Source organism: Crocodylus siamensis, chromosome 7, assembly GCF_052110815.1.
Source record: "Crocodylus siamensis isolate JL-2025a chromosome 7, ASM5211081v1, whole genome shotgun sequence".
NCBI lineage: Eukaryota > Metazoa > Chordata > Crocodylia > Crocodylidae > Crocodylus > Crocodylus siamensis.
Window position 1 is genome coordinate 87,085,729 of NC_143401.1, and position 14,446 is coordinate 87,100,174.

A 14,446-nucleotide genomic window follows, 5' to 3' on the forward strand; every position below is an offset into this window, starting at 1 on the left:
TAGGGCAGTGATCCCAAACCAGGATGTCAGGGCATGTAGACGTGCTTCAAGACCCTTTGAAAGGTGTTACAAGATGTGAAGAGATACATAGATAAGCAGAGAATTGGTGTCTGCCTGGATGTTCCTCCTCCTCCAGTGCCTGGCCCCTCTGCAAAGAGTTGAGCACTGCAATAATTAAGTTAGATTTGAAACAGGATGCTCTTGAATTAAGAAACGTTATGGAGAGTGCCTTGTTTCTGTTAAGGGCTGCCTTAAGTCTAAAAAAGGTTGAGAGCCACTGTGTTGAGGGGGCCCGAAGTCTATTGGGTCTTTTTTACAAAGGAATTGCATGATTGATTTACACTGTGTTACTTTCCACAGAGCTCACTTTGGGTGAGATGCTCCAAGAAATGCACAGAGGAGACCTTGGTAACTCCGTTCTACAGATCGGGGTGGCCAGAGTACAGCGTGGATGCCACAAGAGACACGGGCAGCCTCTCTGTGTGGGATGCAGCAGACTGGGGAGGAGAGAGGCAGCTCCGTGGCCAATATGGCAGGGAGCAGAAAGCAGAGCAACAGATCAGGTAGGGAGCACAAGGCAGGAAGCAGAAAGCTGAGCAACAGAAAAAAGGGATTAGAGTTGCTCTCGGGAAGGCATGGGGCTAATTTGTGGCACTTCTGCAAAAAAGGTTGGCTCCCACCGGTATAGATACTGCTAAGGATACAGAGTATGTGGAGGATCCACTTTTCTTGAGAGTGGTCCTGGCCTTCTACTGAAGTCAGAAGAATTAATACAGATCCCAAGAGATCTGCAGGATATAGGGGTGTGTCCTGCAAACCTATTCTTTGACTGGAAGGAAAGCTTAGTACCTCTCTTAAAATCATTAGGAAGGAAGCTTCTCAAGGGTGCTTCCTAGCTGCTCATTGTGATTTCCCTGTACCCCTGCAACCCAAGTCTCTCCCACAGATTCAGCTGTGGAATTGGGCAATCCAGGCCATCTCAAGGGCTTTTGCCATTTGTCTTTAAGAAAAGAGATCGTATGTGAAAATAAGACTTTGGTCAACAACCAGCAGAAATTAGGAAACTGAAATTAAGACTGCTGATTGAGTTGTGGTGATTTTTCCAAGATGTGTTTTATCTACAGTATTTAAGTTTGGAGTTACATCATGCATTTCTTTGAGGCTTTAATATATTAGGACCAAAGCAAAATGGTAATAATTCCTATTTTTGTATCTAATTGATATATTTTTTCAGAATTTAAATGTGAGTGCAGTCATAAATTTTTGTAGAACTGAATTATTCTAAGTACCGTAGTTGGAAACATACAAAGATGTTCAGAAGAATATTCTTTTGATTCACAAGTTCCACTTTCTGTTTTTCAAAGCTGTCTTCACGTTTCTTCAAAAGCTCTAAGTAGAAGAGCTTTTCTGACAGATGCTGAACCTTCAAAGAGAACAAAGGAATATAAACATAGCTTGATTGCTAAGTCTTGCACATAAAGACCCTTAATTTTGTTCAGATATAGTCTGCTAAAACATAGCTGCTTGACCATGGAAGCTTATGGTACCTTCTCATACACCTACAATCCAGACATGATTCTTTGGACAAGTAAACCCTCTTTAAAAGCTGTGTTCAGTGTTCTCTCTGCATCTAGAGAGAAGTCCTTAACACTTGCTAACTTAGATGAAAGTCTGTTACAAATGGCTTGATTGAGCATAAAAAAGTAGGGGTCCACCAATAAAGATGTCCTTGGCTGATATAAATGACTGATTATTAACCAACCATATCGGCCAATACTGATCTGATAACTGATTTGCAGGAATGCAGCCTGGCAGCCTGGAGAGCAGTGTCCTGCCAGTAAGTCTGTGGGGGGGGAAAGGGGCATGGGGAGGAGCAGATCGAGGCCCCCACAGTGAAGGAGAGAGTAGGGCAGGGGCAGGTGCTGCACAGCCAGGGCAGTGAATGTGATCCCAGGGCCAGGAGCGGGATGTAGTCATGGGCAGCTCATCTAGGGGGAGTGGGGGTGAGGAAGGGAGGTGGCTCCCTGCTGCTGTGTGCACCCCTGGGGGTGCCCCAATTTGTGCGAAGGGTGAGGGTGTGCTACCTGCTGCAGGCTCAGGGCCAGGGGCTACACCAACCAGCTTCTTCCCAGTTGGGGTGGGGGGGGAGTGGGCTACCTGGGCCAGGGTGGACGGGGTGAGGCAGGTTCAGTTGCATGGGGTGGGCAGCAGTGGAGGTGCTGGGAGGGGTGGCTATGGGGGGGTATGGAGAATTTTGGGGTGGCTATAGCACCACAACCCCTCCCATACCGCCCCTGCTTGGGGCACTCCATTCTGCTTCCTTTCCCTCAGGAGCCATGTGCGGGGGTATTTGGGGGCTATAGCTACCCCAGAATTCCCCATAGCCATCCCTCTCAGCACCACTGCATGCCCCACGTGGCTGAGCCTGCCCTGAACTCAGCCCCAACCCAGCCCCTCCTTCTTGCAAGAGGCTAGCAAGGCCCCTAGCCCTGAGCCTGCAGCAGGCAGCCTACCCTCACCCCACACACAAACTGGGGGAGCATATGTCCTCTATGCCTCCCTTGGGGGGGGGGCGGTGTGCAGCAGCGGAGATCCACCTCCACCATTCCCTCCTGCATCCTCTGGGCAAGCTTCTCACGGCTCCATCCCACTCCTGGCTGCGGGGTTGCATTCACCGCCCTATCTAGATAGTGCCTGCCCCTGCCCCACTCCCTCCCTCACGCTGGGGGCCTCAATCTGTCCCCTACCCCATGCCTCTTGCTCCCCACAGACTTACCGGCAGGACACTGCTATCCAAGCTGCCCGGCTGCATTCCTGGCCATGTGCATGCTGTGGGCTCATGCATACATGTGGCATTTATCAGTGAAATTGTCAACTACACTGGCCAAAAGAAGTTGATGGCTGATAATGTTAATTTTCCCTTTATCGGTGCCAATCTGATACACAACTAATATAATGGTGCACTCTAATAGAAATTTTTTTAGACAACGTAATATAGGGTTGAGCCTTATGCCATCTGAACCCAGGTATCAAGTCAAACATGGAATAACCTAAAAAATGCATAGGTCCAAAATTATTAAAGTATTTTCTGAGTGACTGAGGTTAGACTTAGAGAACTATTTATGCCAGGTATTACTTTGTAGCCTCACTCCTAGCATAGAGGAGTGAAGTAGAGACTTGATGTTCTCATAAATATTTTTCTCAGTATGACTGTGATAACCATCAGCTGGGGAAGAGGAATGGCGGATCAGTGTATGGGCACAAGACAGTCTGCCATAAAACCCCATCCAAAGCTTCCTTCTGCATACATTTTTATTTATAGATTGAATTTGTAAATAATAGCCAATCTCAAAGGAAGGTAGGCTGTTCAACCCATTTCCATGTCTACTCGAAGAATTATTCCAGGCTATCCAGCACAGCCAGATTGGTAGGTTGGTTTAGGGTAGATGATGGAATAAGAAACATCAGCACGTAAGTTAGGTACAGGTGATTTTTTTAAGGGCCATCAATAAGCTCGTGTTTGATATGGTGGCGGTGAAGTAGAGCCAGTGGGGTGGAGGGATTTGAAGAGAGAGTGTAATGATAAAAAATGTATATAAATAAGGAAAGTGATCTTGGCAGCAGTGTTTTGACCAAGCATGAAAGGAGTAGAATAGGTGTTAGGAAACTCAGGAGAAGATGGGATGGCATTAGTCAAGGTGGGAAACAGAGAGTTTTAAGTGGTATGGTGAGAAAGGCAAGGCTAGAAATTAGTGATATTATAAAAGAAGAATTAACAAGATGTGGAAACAAAAGAGGCAAGTTGAAAAGGAGCACAGGCAGGATGACATGCCAAATGGGACATGATGGGAGGAGATTCAAAAGAGATTAAGCTAGGGCAAAGTGAGAGGGGTTGGGAAGTATGTTTGACAAGGTGAGCATTAGGTAGCTCACTGCTGAAGGATCATGTATTTGTTACATAATTTAAAGCAGGTTAGTGAACATGTGATTCTGCATTTATTCTACGGAGCATAACCAGCCGAACTGTAGTACACCTGTCCCCAAAATACCTAAGTAATCTATGCCTTAGCAATAGAATTTTTAAAGAAAAACATTGAGCCATGAAAGGGAAAAAGCTATAATTCAAGTTCTAATTACATGCTAGTCAGTTTTTTTACTGAACAGAAAAAAATTAATATTTCCTGGTAGCATTCGACTGACCACATGCAGTCTCTGTGAAACAGATGTCAAAACACTTTTGAACTGTAATGCTCATATACTCAGGCTTTAACCCAGTGTGTGAGAGGTTAAAAAGGAGATATGGAGAAATCTGGAGGAGTATTTTTACAGTATTAAGTAGTAGTACTTGGATTATATTAATTACAGTTGGTACATTTTGAGCTTTGTAGAATAAATTTCATTTTATATTTGAAAAATAAATTACAGTACAAATAATCTTGGTAGTCAATGTATAATCTTTAAATCTAAGTGTGATCTGATTGAAATAATGAATTTTCACATTTTCCTTATTCTTCGTATCATTTCCTTTTGATAAATGAATCAATGTCAAACTAAACTGGAATTGTAATATATTTTTTGTGGATACTGGTAAGAATATAATTAAATCTGGTGGATAAAAGATAAAAGATTTGATTAGGAATGCTTCTTTAGCTTTTCCCATTAGTCATGTACCGTAATGATTCTCCTCTTGGGACTCCCTATACCTACCACACAAACCTGCTACAAATCACAATGAGTTAATACTAAGTCAGTGGTATACAAATAAAATTGTAGTCTTCATAAATTAGTTTTATGAGCAGGGCCACATTGGAATTTACCTAACAAATATCACCCATTCCTTCTTTGAGTTGACTCCAGACTGGTTCCTGTTGTTGATCTACACTGAGCCCTGATTCTTCATGTAGCGTATTTTTGCTGACTTCAGTGGGACTCTTGATGTGCATGAAGTTGCATGAACCCATACTGGTTAGCAGCATCAGGTTTCTGCTTTGCTAATACATCCAAACAATTTTGTAGATTCTCTTTTACTCTAACACGTCTTTCTATCTATTCATCACAATGATGTTTCAATGCTTTTTATATAGTGCATATGTTTGTTAACAGATCACATAGGAGCCCAGTTTGCTTGGAGGGATGCAACTTACCCCTAGAGCCCTTAGAACACCTGTTTAATTGATTTAATCAACTAAACAAATAACATAGTAACTATTGATAAAATTAGGAGTCTGGTAGTAAAACATTAAAGGACTAAATGTAATCTAGAAGGTTGCAAGATTTATCCTTAAAGTGTTTCTGTAATGTTGTAATGTCTTAGGGATCTGACAAGTCTGACTTTAAAAGGAGATTTGGTCAGTCCTCCTTTATTCACCTACATTTTGTGGCTGAATATATTCAAGAGCAGAGTTATTGCCATTTAGACATTATGTGCAGGGAGAAACAGGTGGGTCTAAATCATTTACACTTGCAATTCTTTGTACTAGGAAAGCTGAGAGTACAAAATTGAAGGATTTGTCTCAAAATAAGGCTTCACAGTTGCTATATGGAAAAATTAATAAAACTTGAGAATAAGGAAATGCACTGATAAGCAATGCTCTTTACAGAGCAAATCTGAAAGGTGAGTGCAAGTACAGGTTATATAGCATGCAGCAAAGTCGAACTGTTGACACGGGGATGAGATGGGAAAGCTTATGGTATGATCAAAGGCTCATTCAAGTTAGCGCTAGGAGTCTTTAGGTTTATTTCTACGTGCATAGGATAAAGGTATTTGTGAGTGGAAAAATGAGATGCGACTGAGAAATGGCCACTGATGTTCCCATGTGTATGCATTTCATGCTTCTTACTGAACTCTTTGGGCATATTCCAAATTGCAGATCCCTCATGGAACCCCTGCCCCCAAAGGCAAGAGCTGCTGAAGCAAGTTCAGGCAGCAGCCTGACTGGTGATCCTTCTTGGTTAGAGAATTGAATGATGCATCTTTGAGCTTGTAAAGAGCTCAGATAAAATGATGCTAAGCATACAAAGACATTCATTAAACAAATATTGCAGTAATTAGTCTGTACACTAGTATGAAGTACACTGCTTCAAAATGTTCATGAATCATTTCATTAGGATGCTATCCCAAAAGCAGCAATTAATATACTAAATATAATGAACATTATTACTGTACCTTAGTTTCTAATTGTATTTTTGCTTCATGCAACTCTTCTTTTATTTCCATAACTTTTTCACGATTCCAGTTTATTTCCAGTTTAACTGCAATGCAAAATAAATCTTGAAATACACATAATAATAGAAGAGGGATTCTGGTGTGCAAAATGGAGTGGTGTCAAAGAACGACTTTCGTACAGCTCTGTAAATGCTAGCTTGGTAATTACAAAGTTTTTCCTATGAAAGATGGTGTCACACTATTATCCTCAGTTACTAGAGGTAGAAATACATGTTCTGGTGTGGTAAAGAGATGTAGAGAAGAAGTTTTTCAAAATTATGGACATAAATCTTAAATTTGCGAACAAAGAGTACCCAATTCCTATTATACCATAACACGAATGAGTTTGAGTATGCAGTTCAGTGGTAACTCTGCTACTGCTTGCCCCCACTCCTACCTCTCCTTACCTGCTGATGAAGTTGGGGTTTTTAGGCCAGTATTTGCAGGCTAATTGCTATTAACGCAAGGTACGGCCAAAACTTAAGGCCCGATGAGGAAGCAAACTGAGGGCAGCCCAGTGACACGGTCCTTGAGGAGGTCCTCCAAAACCCTTAAAGTTGCATAGGTAAAAATCAAGACTGGACACCTTTCTAGAATACATGCCTTCATTCAGTGGTTCTCAGCCTTTTTTTTAGACTCAAAGCATCCCTTGTGAGACTCAAGGCATCCCTCAAAAAATGTCAGTTCTTAGCTTTCACTTGTTTCTTGACTGAAAAATAATAGAACAATTCTTTTGTTGCAAAGCATTCAGAGAAATCCCAAGAGAGGTTAGGATGTTTTTGACATGAAAGATTCCTGGTTGAAATCTCAGTGCTTATTTTGCGAGTCGCGTGTAGGCGTGTGCACCCTGTGGCACCCTTGAATGGATCCCGTGGCACCCCAGGGTGCCACCCCACCTTGGTTGAGGCTCACTGCCTCCGTTAAAAATGAGGTATTGGGTTCGGAACAGAAATGACAGCACAATGCTGTGGGTCTGTATTGTAAAGGAGGTTATGCTTAGGAGGCCTTTTCTGGCCTTCAAATGTGCAACTCTACAAAATCTGTAGAAACGGCCCACTTGGCACCCAGCAAATGACACTTTCAAAAACATCCCCCTGTCATAATATGGTCTAAAGGCCTCTAGGGAAGCCTTCAAGGGTCCCTAAGGACACAGAGATCCACGCAGTCCTGACCGTAGCCACGCTGACTGACCTCGGTGCATGAGGCGCCGCTTCTCCTCGGCCTGCTGCTCTGTGAGGAGGATTTGTTGAAACAAGGCGTCTAGGCTCATTTTTGTCTCTTCAGTGGTAGGACCAGGATTTGGTTGGGTTTCTCTTGATCTCTGCTTCTGGCGGGGGGGCTCATTTGCTACTTCAGAAGGGCTCTTGCAGGGGATGAGGAAGGACGCCTTTGCTGAGCCTGACTCGCCCATCCTGCCTGGTCCCCTTTGGCCCTGCCCCGGGACTAGACCCAATGCCCCAGAAAGAGCCACTTCAGCAAGTTTTGTCGGTGAGGAGAGACCGCTTGTCAGGATAGGGGAGACTGATTAAAAGCTGGGGAATACAGCTGGGATGGAGACTAAAGGGGCAAGGCGCTGGGAACACAGGAGCTGGGGGAGGGCAGGCCGGGCCGGGTGCAGCGGTGGAGAAGGATGGACGGGAGAAGCGGGGATGGGGGAGGACAGGAAAAACTAAGAATGGAGGGGGAAAAAAAACCCAGAGAAAAAGCTTAGTAAAGAGCAAAGAAGTGCTGAGGTAGTCCAGGAATACAGATGAGAAATATAAGAAATAAAAGGGAGCAAGCAGAGACAGCAAGCACAGGCGAGAACAGGAGGAAAAAAAAGGGGGCAGGAGGGAACAGGTATTTTGCACAAGAAAGAAGAGACCAGCTGAACTTTAGTTGGAATGTATTTTTAAACATTTATTTTTACAAAGGCTCTGGGTTTTGGGGGGATTTTTTTTCAGATTTATTCATTATTCCTATCTTTGTTTCTCCAGGGCAGAATTCTTTCTCGTCATTTTGTTTCATATGAAGTCTGCCTGTCTCTTTCTTTTTGTCTTTCTGTCTGTCTTTCTCTTTCTGTCTTTCTGTTTTTCTTTCTGTCTGTCTATCTTGCTTTCTTTTTTTGGGGGGGGGTGTTGGAAACAGCATTCCTTTAATGTTCACATCAATGTTCAAGCGTGGAGTTTTTCCCTCTTCATGTCAGATGGGTACAGAAAGTTGGAAAATGTTTAAATAGACTAAAGTCTCATCTCATTTATAACCTTGCAACCCTGTGAAGTCTGCCTAAATAGAAGTCAGATGAATTATCAGCCCTCAATCTGGACGCTGGTCAAGTGGTCATGTTCCAGGTCTAATCTATTAAAAAAAAAAAAAGGGAAATCAGAACTGGGCCTTTGTGTGCTTTTATAAGTGAGTTTTACTATACATGTGTCTCTTTCTATAATCCTTACTCAAATTAATAGTCTTTGTATTAATAGCAATTAAAACACTTGCATAAAGTAAAAATGACAGGATTTTGACTCAAAAGCTTTCTAAAATGGCTTACTAAATATACTTCACAGCTCAGACTGGTAAGAGGGACTGGTCTTGTTCACCTGAGACAGCAAATATCAAGGAGGAGGTACATTTACCCCACTCCAACGCTGCTAACATTGGAGAAAATTGGAGTCCTTGGCAGCTGTGTTGAATCCCATTACTGGCCTGTTAGCAGAGCTATAGGTGGTGCTGTCAGGTGTTGTCATAATATTTTCCTGAGGGAATATTTTCCATTCCTGTCTCCAGATGGAGTGTTTGCAGGTAGAAAGAGACTATTACTATGAAGTTGTGGTTGTGTTCAAAATTACCAGCTGGACCTGGAAACTTAAGCAAAATGTTATGCTGTGGTCGGGCGACGTTTAAGAAACAAAATATGGCTTTGAAGAATCTTAAAAACATGAATCAGTCAATCTTTCTTTCTGTCTTTCTTTCTCCAAAGTGCAGTTGAAGGAAGAGTTTGCAGTGGTGAACTCTGCAATGTGTTTGAGCAGTGAAGCTTTCTACCTGAAGGACAAAGGAAAATCAGATTACGAGTCAAATGAAGAACTTACAGTGATTGAGATAGTTATTTCTTCTCCAAGCCTGGTGAGTGAAAGAGCCGTTTTTATAAAATGCAAGAAAAAAAGCGCTACATATCCTTGGATCAAGGGGAAAATAAAATGAAAACTGGTCTTTGAAGTTGTCAGGACTTTACTGGTAAGGGTGCAAAAGAGGCTTTCATATTTCGAACTATGAGAAAGCTGCTTTAGGTTTCTGAAGGCTGGGAGAAAGCTAGGAATGCGGTTCGGTATCGTTTATGAGAGAGAGAGCTGTTCTGTGTGCAGGGTGCTTGTAGTCTCGCTCTATGGAAAAAGGACTGCTCTTCATAGACACAAGAGATGGTCTCCAACTATAGTTCACTTCTCAATGCCCGCTGAGCTTTCTTGTACACCTCTGGAAGATATCATATACAAGATTTTTATAAATCTGGACTGGAGGAAGCAGAATGCTCTTTAAAATCTCATTTGCTAGTTGTGACCTAGACTGAATTTCTGTAAATGCTTCGCATAAATAGTCTCGAATTCAGTGAGTTTGGCAGGATTATTAGTCTAGAAGGTTAGGATCCTTTAAGGAATTTAGGCACTCAGTTCCTTTCAAAACTAATGGGAATAAGGCACCTAAATACCTTGGAGGATCTAGGCTTAGATGTTTTGAAATGTAAATAAAATTTGGCTACAGTCTTTTCAAGTTTGAACTCAAGTCTTTGCAAAGTATAAGACCTTTTGTAAGTCTCTGGCTCTTCCAGAGGTGACTTTAATTTTATTTTCGGTCATATCAGTGTATTCTAATCTCAATCTATATCTACATCTTAATCACTATGCCCGTAATCAGGTCATGTCTTTCTAGTGTACTTCAAAATTGGTAATTGCCATTTGTAATCAAGCCACTGTGATAATAGTAAAGTTTTCTCTATAAACTCTAGGTTGTATAGGAAGGGGAAAACAAGTTTCTGTTTCTAATTGCAAGTAAGCATAAAAAACCTGTCAATTTAATTTATTTTTAAATGACATCCACTCGATAATTTCTAAAGCAATTTTTTTTGACATTAAAAAGATAAGTTTGTTTTCTTGGCAGTAAAAGAAAGCAAGGGCACTGTTATATAAGGTGACCTTCCACCCGCATTTGCAAGAAGTAGGTTATATAAGGTGACCTTCCACTATAGAATAGCATTTAGTAGAACTATAGAAGATACAGAATTATAGTTTATAAAGATTTTTTTCTGGTCTTGTGAACACATCATTTTTTTTTTCCAAGCCATTTTCTCTTGTTTTCTGTGCCATTCATTTGAATTTCATATCTATTTTATCATGACCAAAGATGTCCAGTTATCATTTCACCTAATAGCTGCTTCTAACTCGCACTTGAAAAAGCAAAGGTACCCACAGGTACCTTTCTTCACTTGTCTTTGCCTCTAGTGAATTATATTTTGGTCCGTCTCTACATTTAATTTTTTACTATCCATTTGACAGCAATGCCCAAAATCTTCTCTGGGGTATATGTATTGGGTTCATTTTGACTTTCAGCAATGAAAAGCAGACAATTCCATACTGGGAGATGGAGCACAAATGTGATGTTTTGGAAGGACCCACTAGCCACTTGGGAAGTGGCTTTGAACAATGCGGAGATCTGAATCTGATTTCAGGTACCTTAAGCTTTTGCCAGGGTAATACCATTGACTTCACAGGGATTCTCTCTGATCTGTGTTAATGAAGAGAAATCCAAAGTGGAAGCAAACTTAGAGTTTAGCTTGCCATAAACTAAACCAAAATTAGTTGAACAAACAAAATATACAGTCCAAATAAATTTGATACTGAGCCAGTCTTAATCGTATCTGTTCTTTGACACTTCTGCAAAACAACAAGCAACAGATAGAAAAGACGATCTCTGTTCAGTGGTTCTGGGGAACAGGGAGACAACTGAACTGGTTTATTTTTACGTTGGAGATTACTACAGTTGAAATGAGTCCTGAAGGCTCAGATTGCGGTTGCTGAATATTGTGTCAAGAAGAAAGCTTGCTTTTGATTAGTATTTTGAGAACATCTTCCCTGATAGTAGAGCTTCTGCAGCCATCATCTTCTCAGTTGCTTCCCACAGTCTGTCCTGTTGCTGTTTTGGTGTGAATCAGGAACATTCACAACAACTGTTCTCTCTTTCCTATTGGCTACTGGGCAGCACAGAAGAGTAAATATGGAATTGCTGTTGACCTTTCATTGTTTGCTTCCCTGCCGGGCAATGGGAGGTATAGGAACAGTCGAACAGGGAGTTGTTCAGTTTCTGGAGCCCAAGATATTGGAGAGCAAAAGAAAACAAGAAACCGCAATATGTTGTACTCTACGCCCAGCTGGGGGCTCACTGCTAGCTGCCCCACCAGTGGATCGGGGCAGAGGTTTGGGATCTGCTCCTCCTCTGCAGGTCTTTCCAAGGTCCCTGCCCACAATTGGGGAGCTGGGGCTGGGAGCTACCTGCTGCTGGAGCAAGGAGACATTGGCCCTCACCAGGTTCTGCCAACGAAGCCCACCCCAGCAGCAGGCAGCTCCTGGGGTAGGAAGCAATCTCCCAGTCCCCTGCCAGGAGACAGCTGTCGCATGGTCTTGTGTTCCCTGCCGGTCCCTGAGCTAGCACCCAGGGAGAGCCTATTGCTCCTCCTGGTTGCTGAAGTGGGGCTGTGCAGAGCTAGAGTGGGTGTGAGCAGACTGGTGCCAGGAGCAGCAAATCTGCTCCCAAATCCCTGCATGTTAAACACCTGCCAGGGGAGAGTTTACTGTAGTATAAATTACTGTTCTCTGTTTCCTCCTGGCTACTGTGGAAGGAGAGAAATTTACTCTAGAGTAAACCCACCCCACCACATTTGCATGTGTAGACACGGCCAATATATTTTACCTCAGTAGAAATGCCTTATAAACATTAAGTACCATATTTACTCAAAAACAAGAAAAGGTCCCCCACCCATTCAGCATGGGGAAAAAGCCCCTTGTCTTACATTCACATACAAGAAAACTTCATTAAATACATTGTCGATCTTTGACAAGCAGCCAAAAGCAGCACATGCTCAGTAATAGAAATCAACTATGAAGTTGATTAAATGCAGCCAATACTGAGCATGACTTTAAAGTACATAGCACATCTTGGGTAAACATGCTGATGGGAACCTACCACAAGGGTAGATTAGTGCAAACCCCTCTAAAAACGCTCTATGATAGTGACCATTGAGCAGTTTTCCTCAGGCCTGACTTTTTCAAGTCACGGTGGGGCTGCTACATTGAATATATTTCGACTTCCTCTTCACTCCTTCAGCTAAGCTGCATTTTCACCCATTTTCAATAATTCCCATTTCTTCACCAGCCTTAAATGTCTGGCAAACATCACCAAGTTATGCCTCAAACAGTTTAACCAGAATCCCCTTTCTCAGCCTATCACATACAATTAGTGTGGCCCCACTCTTCATGATGTGAAGCTGCAACACATTACCCTATGCCTCATCTGCATATCAATTTTTGGAGGATCCCAAGGCTCATGACAAGAACACCTGGTTCCAGTCGTGAGTGTGTGTGTGTGTGTGTGTGTGTGAGAGAGAGAGGGTATGTGGAGTGGGGTGCTAATTAGCACGTAGATCCTTTGTAGGGTGGGTATTTGGAGTACACATACATACTGAGCAGTTCTGAGCTATGGGGTCACCATGGCCTGACACGTGTGTGTGTGTGTTTTCCATATATATATATATATATATATATATATGTATGTATGTATTTTTATATATATATATATATATATAAAATAAAAAATAGGTGCCAAAGTGCTGTTTCAAAGTGTGTTTATGGAGTACCTGTGCTAAAACTTTCAGTAGTTTAAAAAAGATAAAATCCATCAATTCTGGATGACCGAGGTTTATTCGTACTATGTGCAAATTGCTGCAGTTACATTTATTTCAAGGTCAGGTTTCTCTAATTTGCTCATTTCCATGTGTTGAGAGAGAAGAGGACCTGACAGTAAGGGGAAGTGAAGGGTCTGTAGCAGGATAGAAGGCAAAGGAACTGTCTGACACCTCACCCCTTCCCCCCCCCCGATTTATTTTCTTGCTGTAGCAGTGGGAGAGGGACAAATTCAAGACAGACTTCAAATAATTAGATTCTGCACCTGGAGAATTATATCAAATGTATATATTTTCCATATATCAGATCTAATTATTGGGGGGGAGGGTTGTCTTATAATCAGAATTGTACTATATTCAAGTAAATATGGTACTAGTGGTTGAAGCTTTGTCTTGGAAAAGTTCACAGTACAATTTTAAATCTTTCTCTTCTAAAGACATATATGAACTGAACAGCCAAACTATTCCAACCACTATTATGAACATATGATCAAATTTGGCTTGCAATCATCTCTTCTAGTGTTTAACTTTTAACTTAAATAATAGCAAGATTGGGCCCACAGTAAAGTCCGTGGAAATGCATACGTGTACCGGGATATCAGACTCCACCTTGTGGCTTTGGTAATTTCAGGAAGCTTCTCCATACCCATGTTTTTTCCCCCTTGTGTTCTTTAAAATAGTGCTGCCAAAAAAAAGCAGCAAAACAGGTCTGTGTTGAAATTATTGCGACTGCTGGTTAAGGATGAAAAATAGTGTTTCTATTTCTGGTAAGATTTTCTGATTTTTACTTCGAGGTAATTGGACCAGATTATGCATAGATTTACGTCCTGTGCAATCTCGGTGATTTATGTGAAGTGACAGTGTTGTTTTTCCTGAGAAAACATTTAATGTTTCAAGCCTGGAGTAAATAAAATTACATTATTATTTTAAAAAATCGTTAGTATTGTAAAACAATCTGCACTAGATCTTACATTTTAAGCAAATGGGTTAATACAAAAGAACAGCAATAGGAAGTGACTTCTTCACCCAAAACCATGTTCGTTTCACTGGAGAATTAGTTATAGCGTTTTGCATTTTGGTAGGAATCTAAACAACTTTCAACAGATGTTCTTTATAAAGTGAGCCAGCTATTTGTATTGTGATATCTCCATTTGAGTCTTGTATCCAAGTTTTTGTATTGTTCCATCTGGAAAGGCTTCATTTGATCCCATCCCTATGGGTTATAAAAATGAAGATTACTCTTTAAAAAAAGACCCCCAAACCCACCTAAGCTTTCTATTGTCTTTTTGGTCCTAATCACACAGCACCTGCTGTAT

The 14,446-nt window shown here is 41.6% G+C and overlaps 2 protein-coding genes across 4 annotated transcripts in view; one reads left to right on the plus strand and one right to left on the minus strand.

Annotated features, from left to right (window-relative positions):
- Window positions 1-7,475, minus strand: part of CCDC172 (coiled-coil domain containing 172) — a 40,016-nt gene extending 32,541 nt beyond the window's left edge. The window contains exons 1-3 of the mRNA XM_090058329.1: window positions 7,397-7,475; window positions 6,167-6,252; window positions 1,307-1,423 (exon numbers count right to left, since the gene is read on the minus strand). Of these exons, the coding sequence (XP_089914455.1) occupies window positions 1,307-1,423; window positions 6,167-6,252; window positions 7,397-7,475 (282 nt within the window). The remainder of the gene's footprint in view (window positions 1-1,306; window positions 1,424-6,166; window positions 6,253-7,396) is intronic.
- Window positions 1-14,446, plus strand: part of LOC149860090 (uncharacterized) — a 184,299-nt gene that overhangs the window by 143,335 nt on the left and 26,518 nt on the right. For 2 of the 3 annotated variants that reach the window (XM_090057395.1, XM_090057394.1), the window contains exon 3: window positions 9,162-9,307. In XM_090057395.1, the coding sequence (XP_089913521.1) occupies window positions 9,162-9,307 (146 nt within the window). The remainder of the gene's footprint in view (window positions 1-9,161; window positions 9,308-14,446) is intronic. The other variant, XR_016443490.1, reaches the window with a different exon arrangement.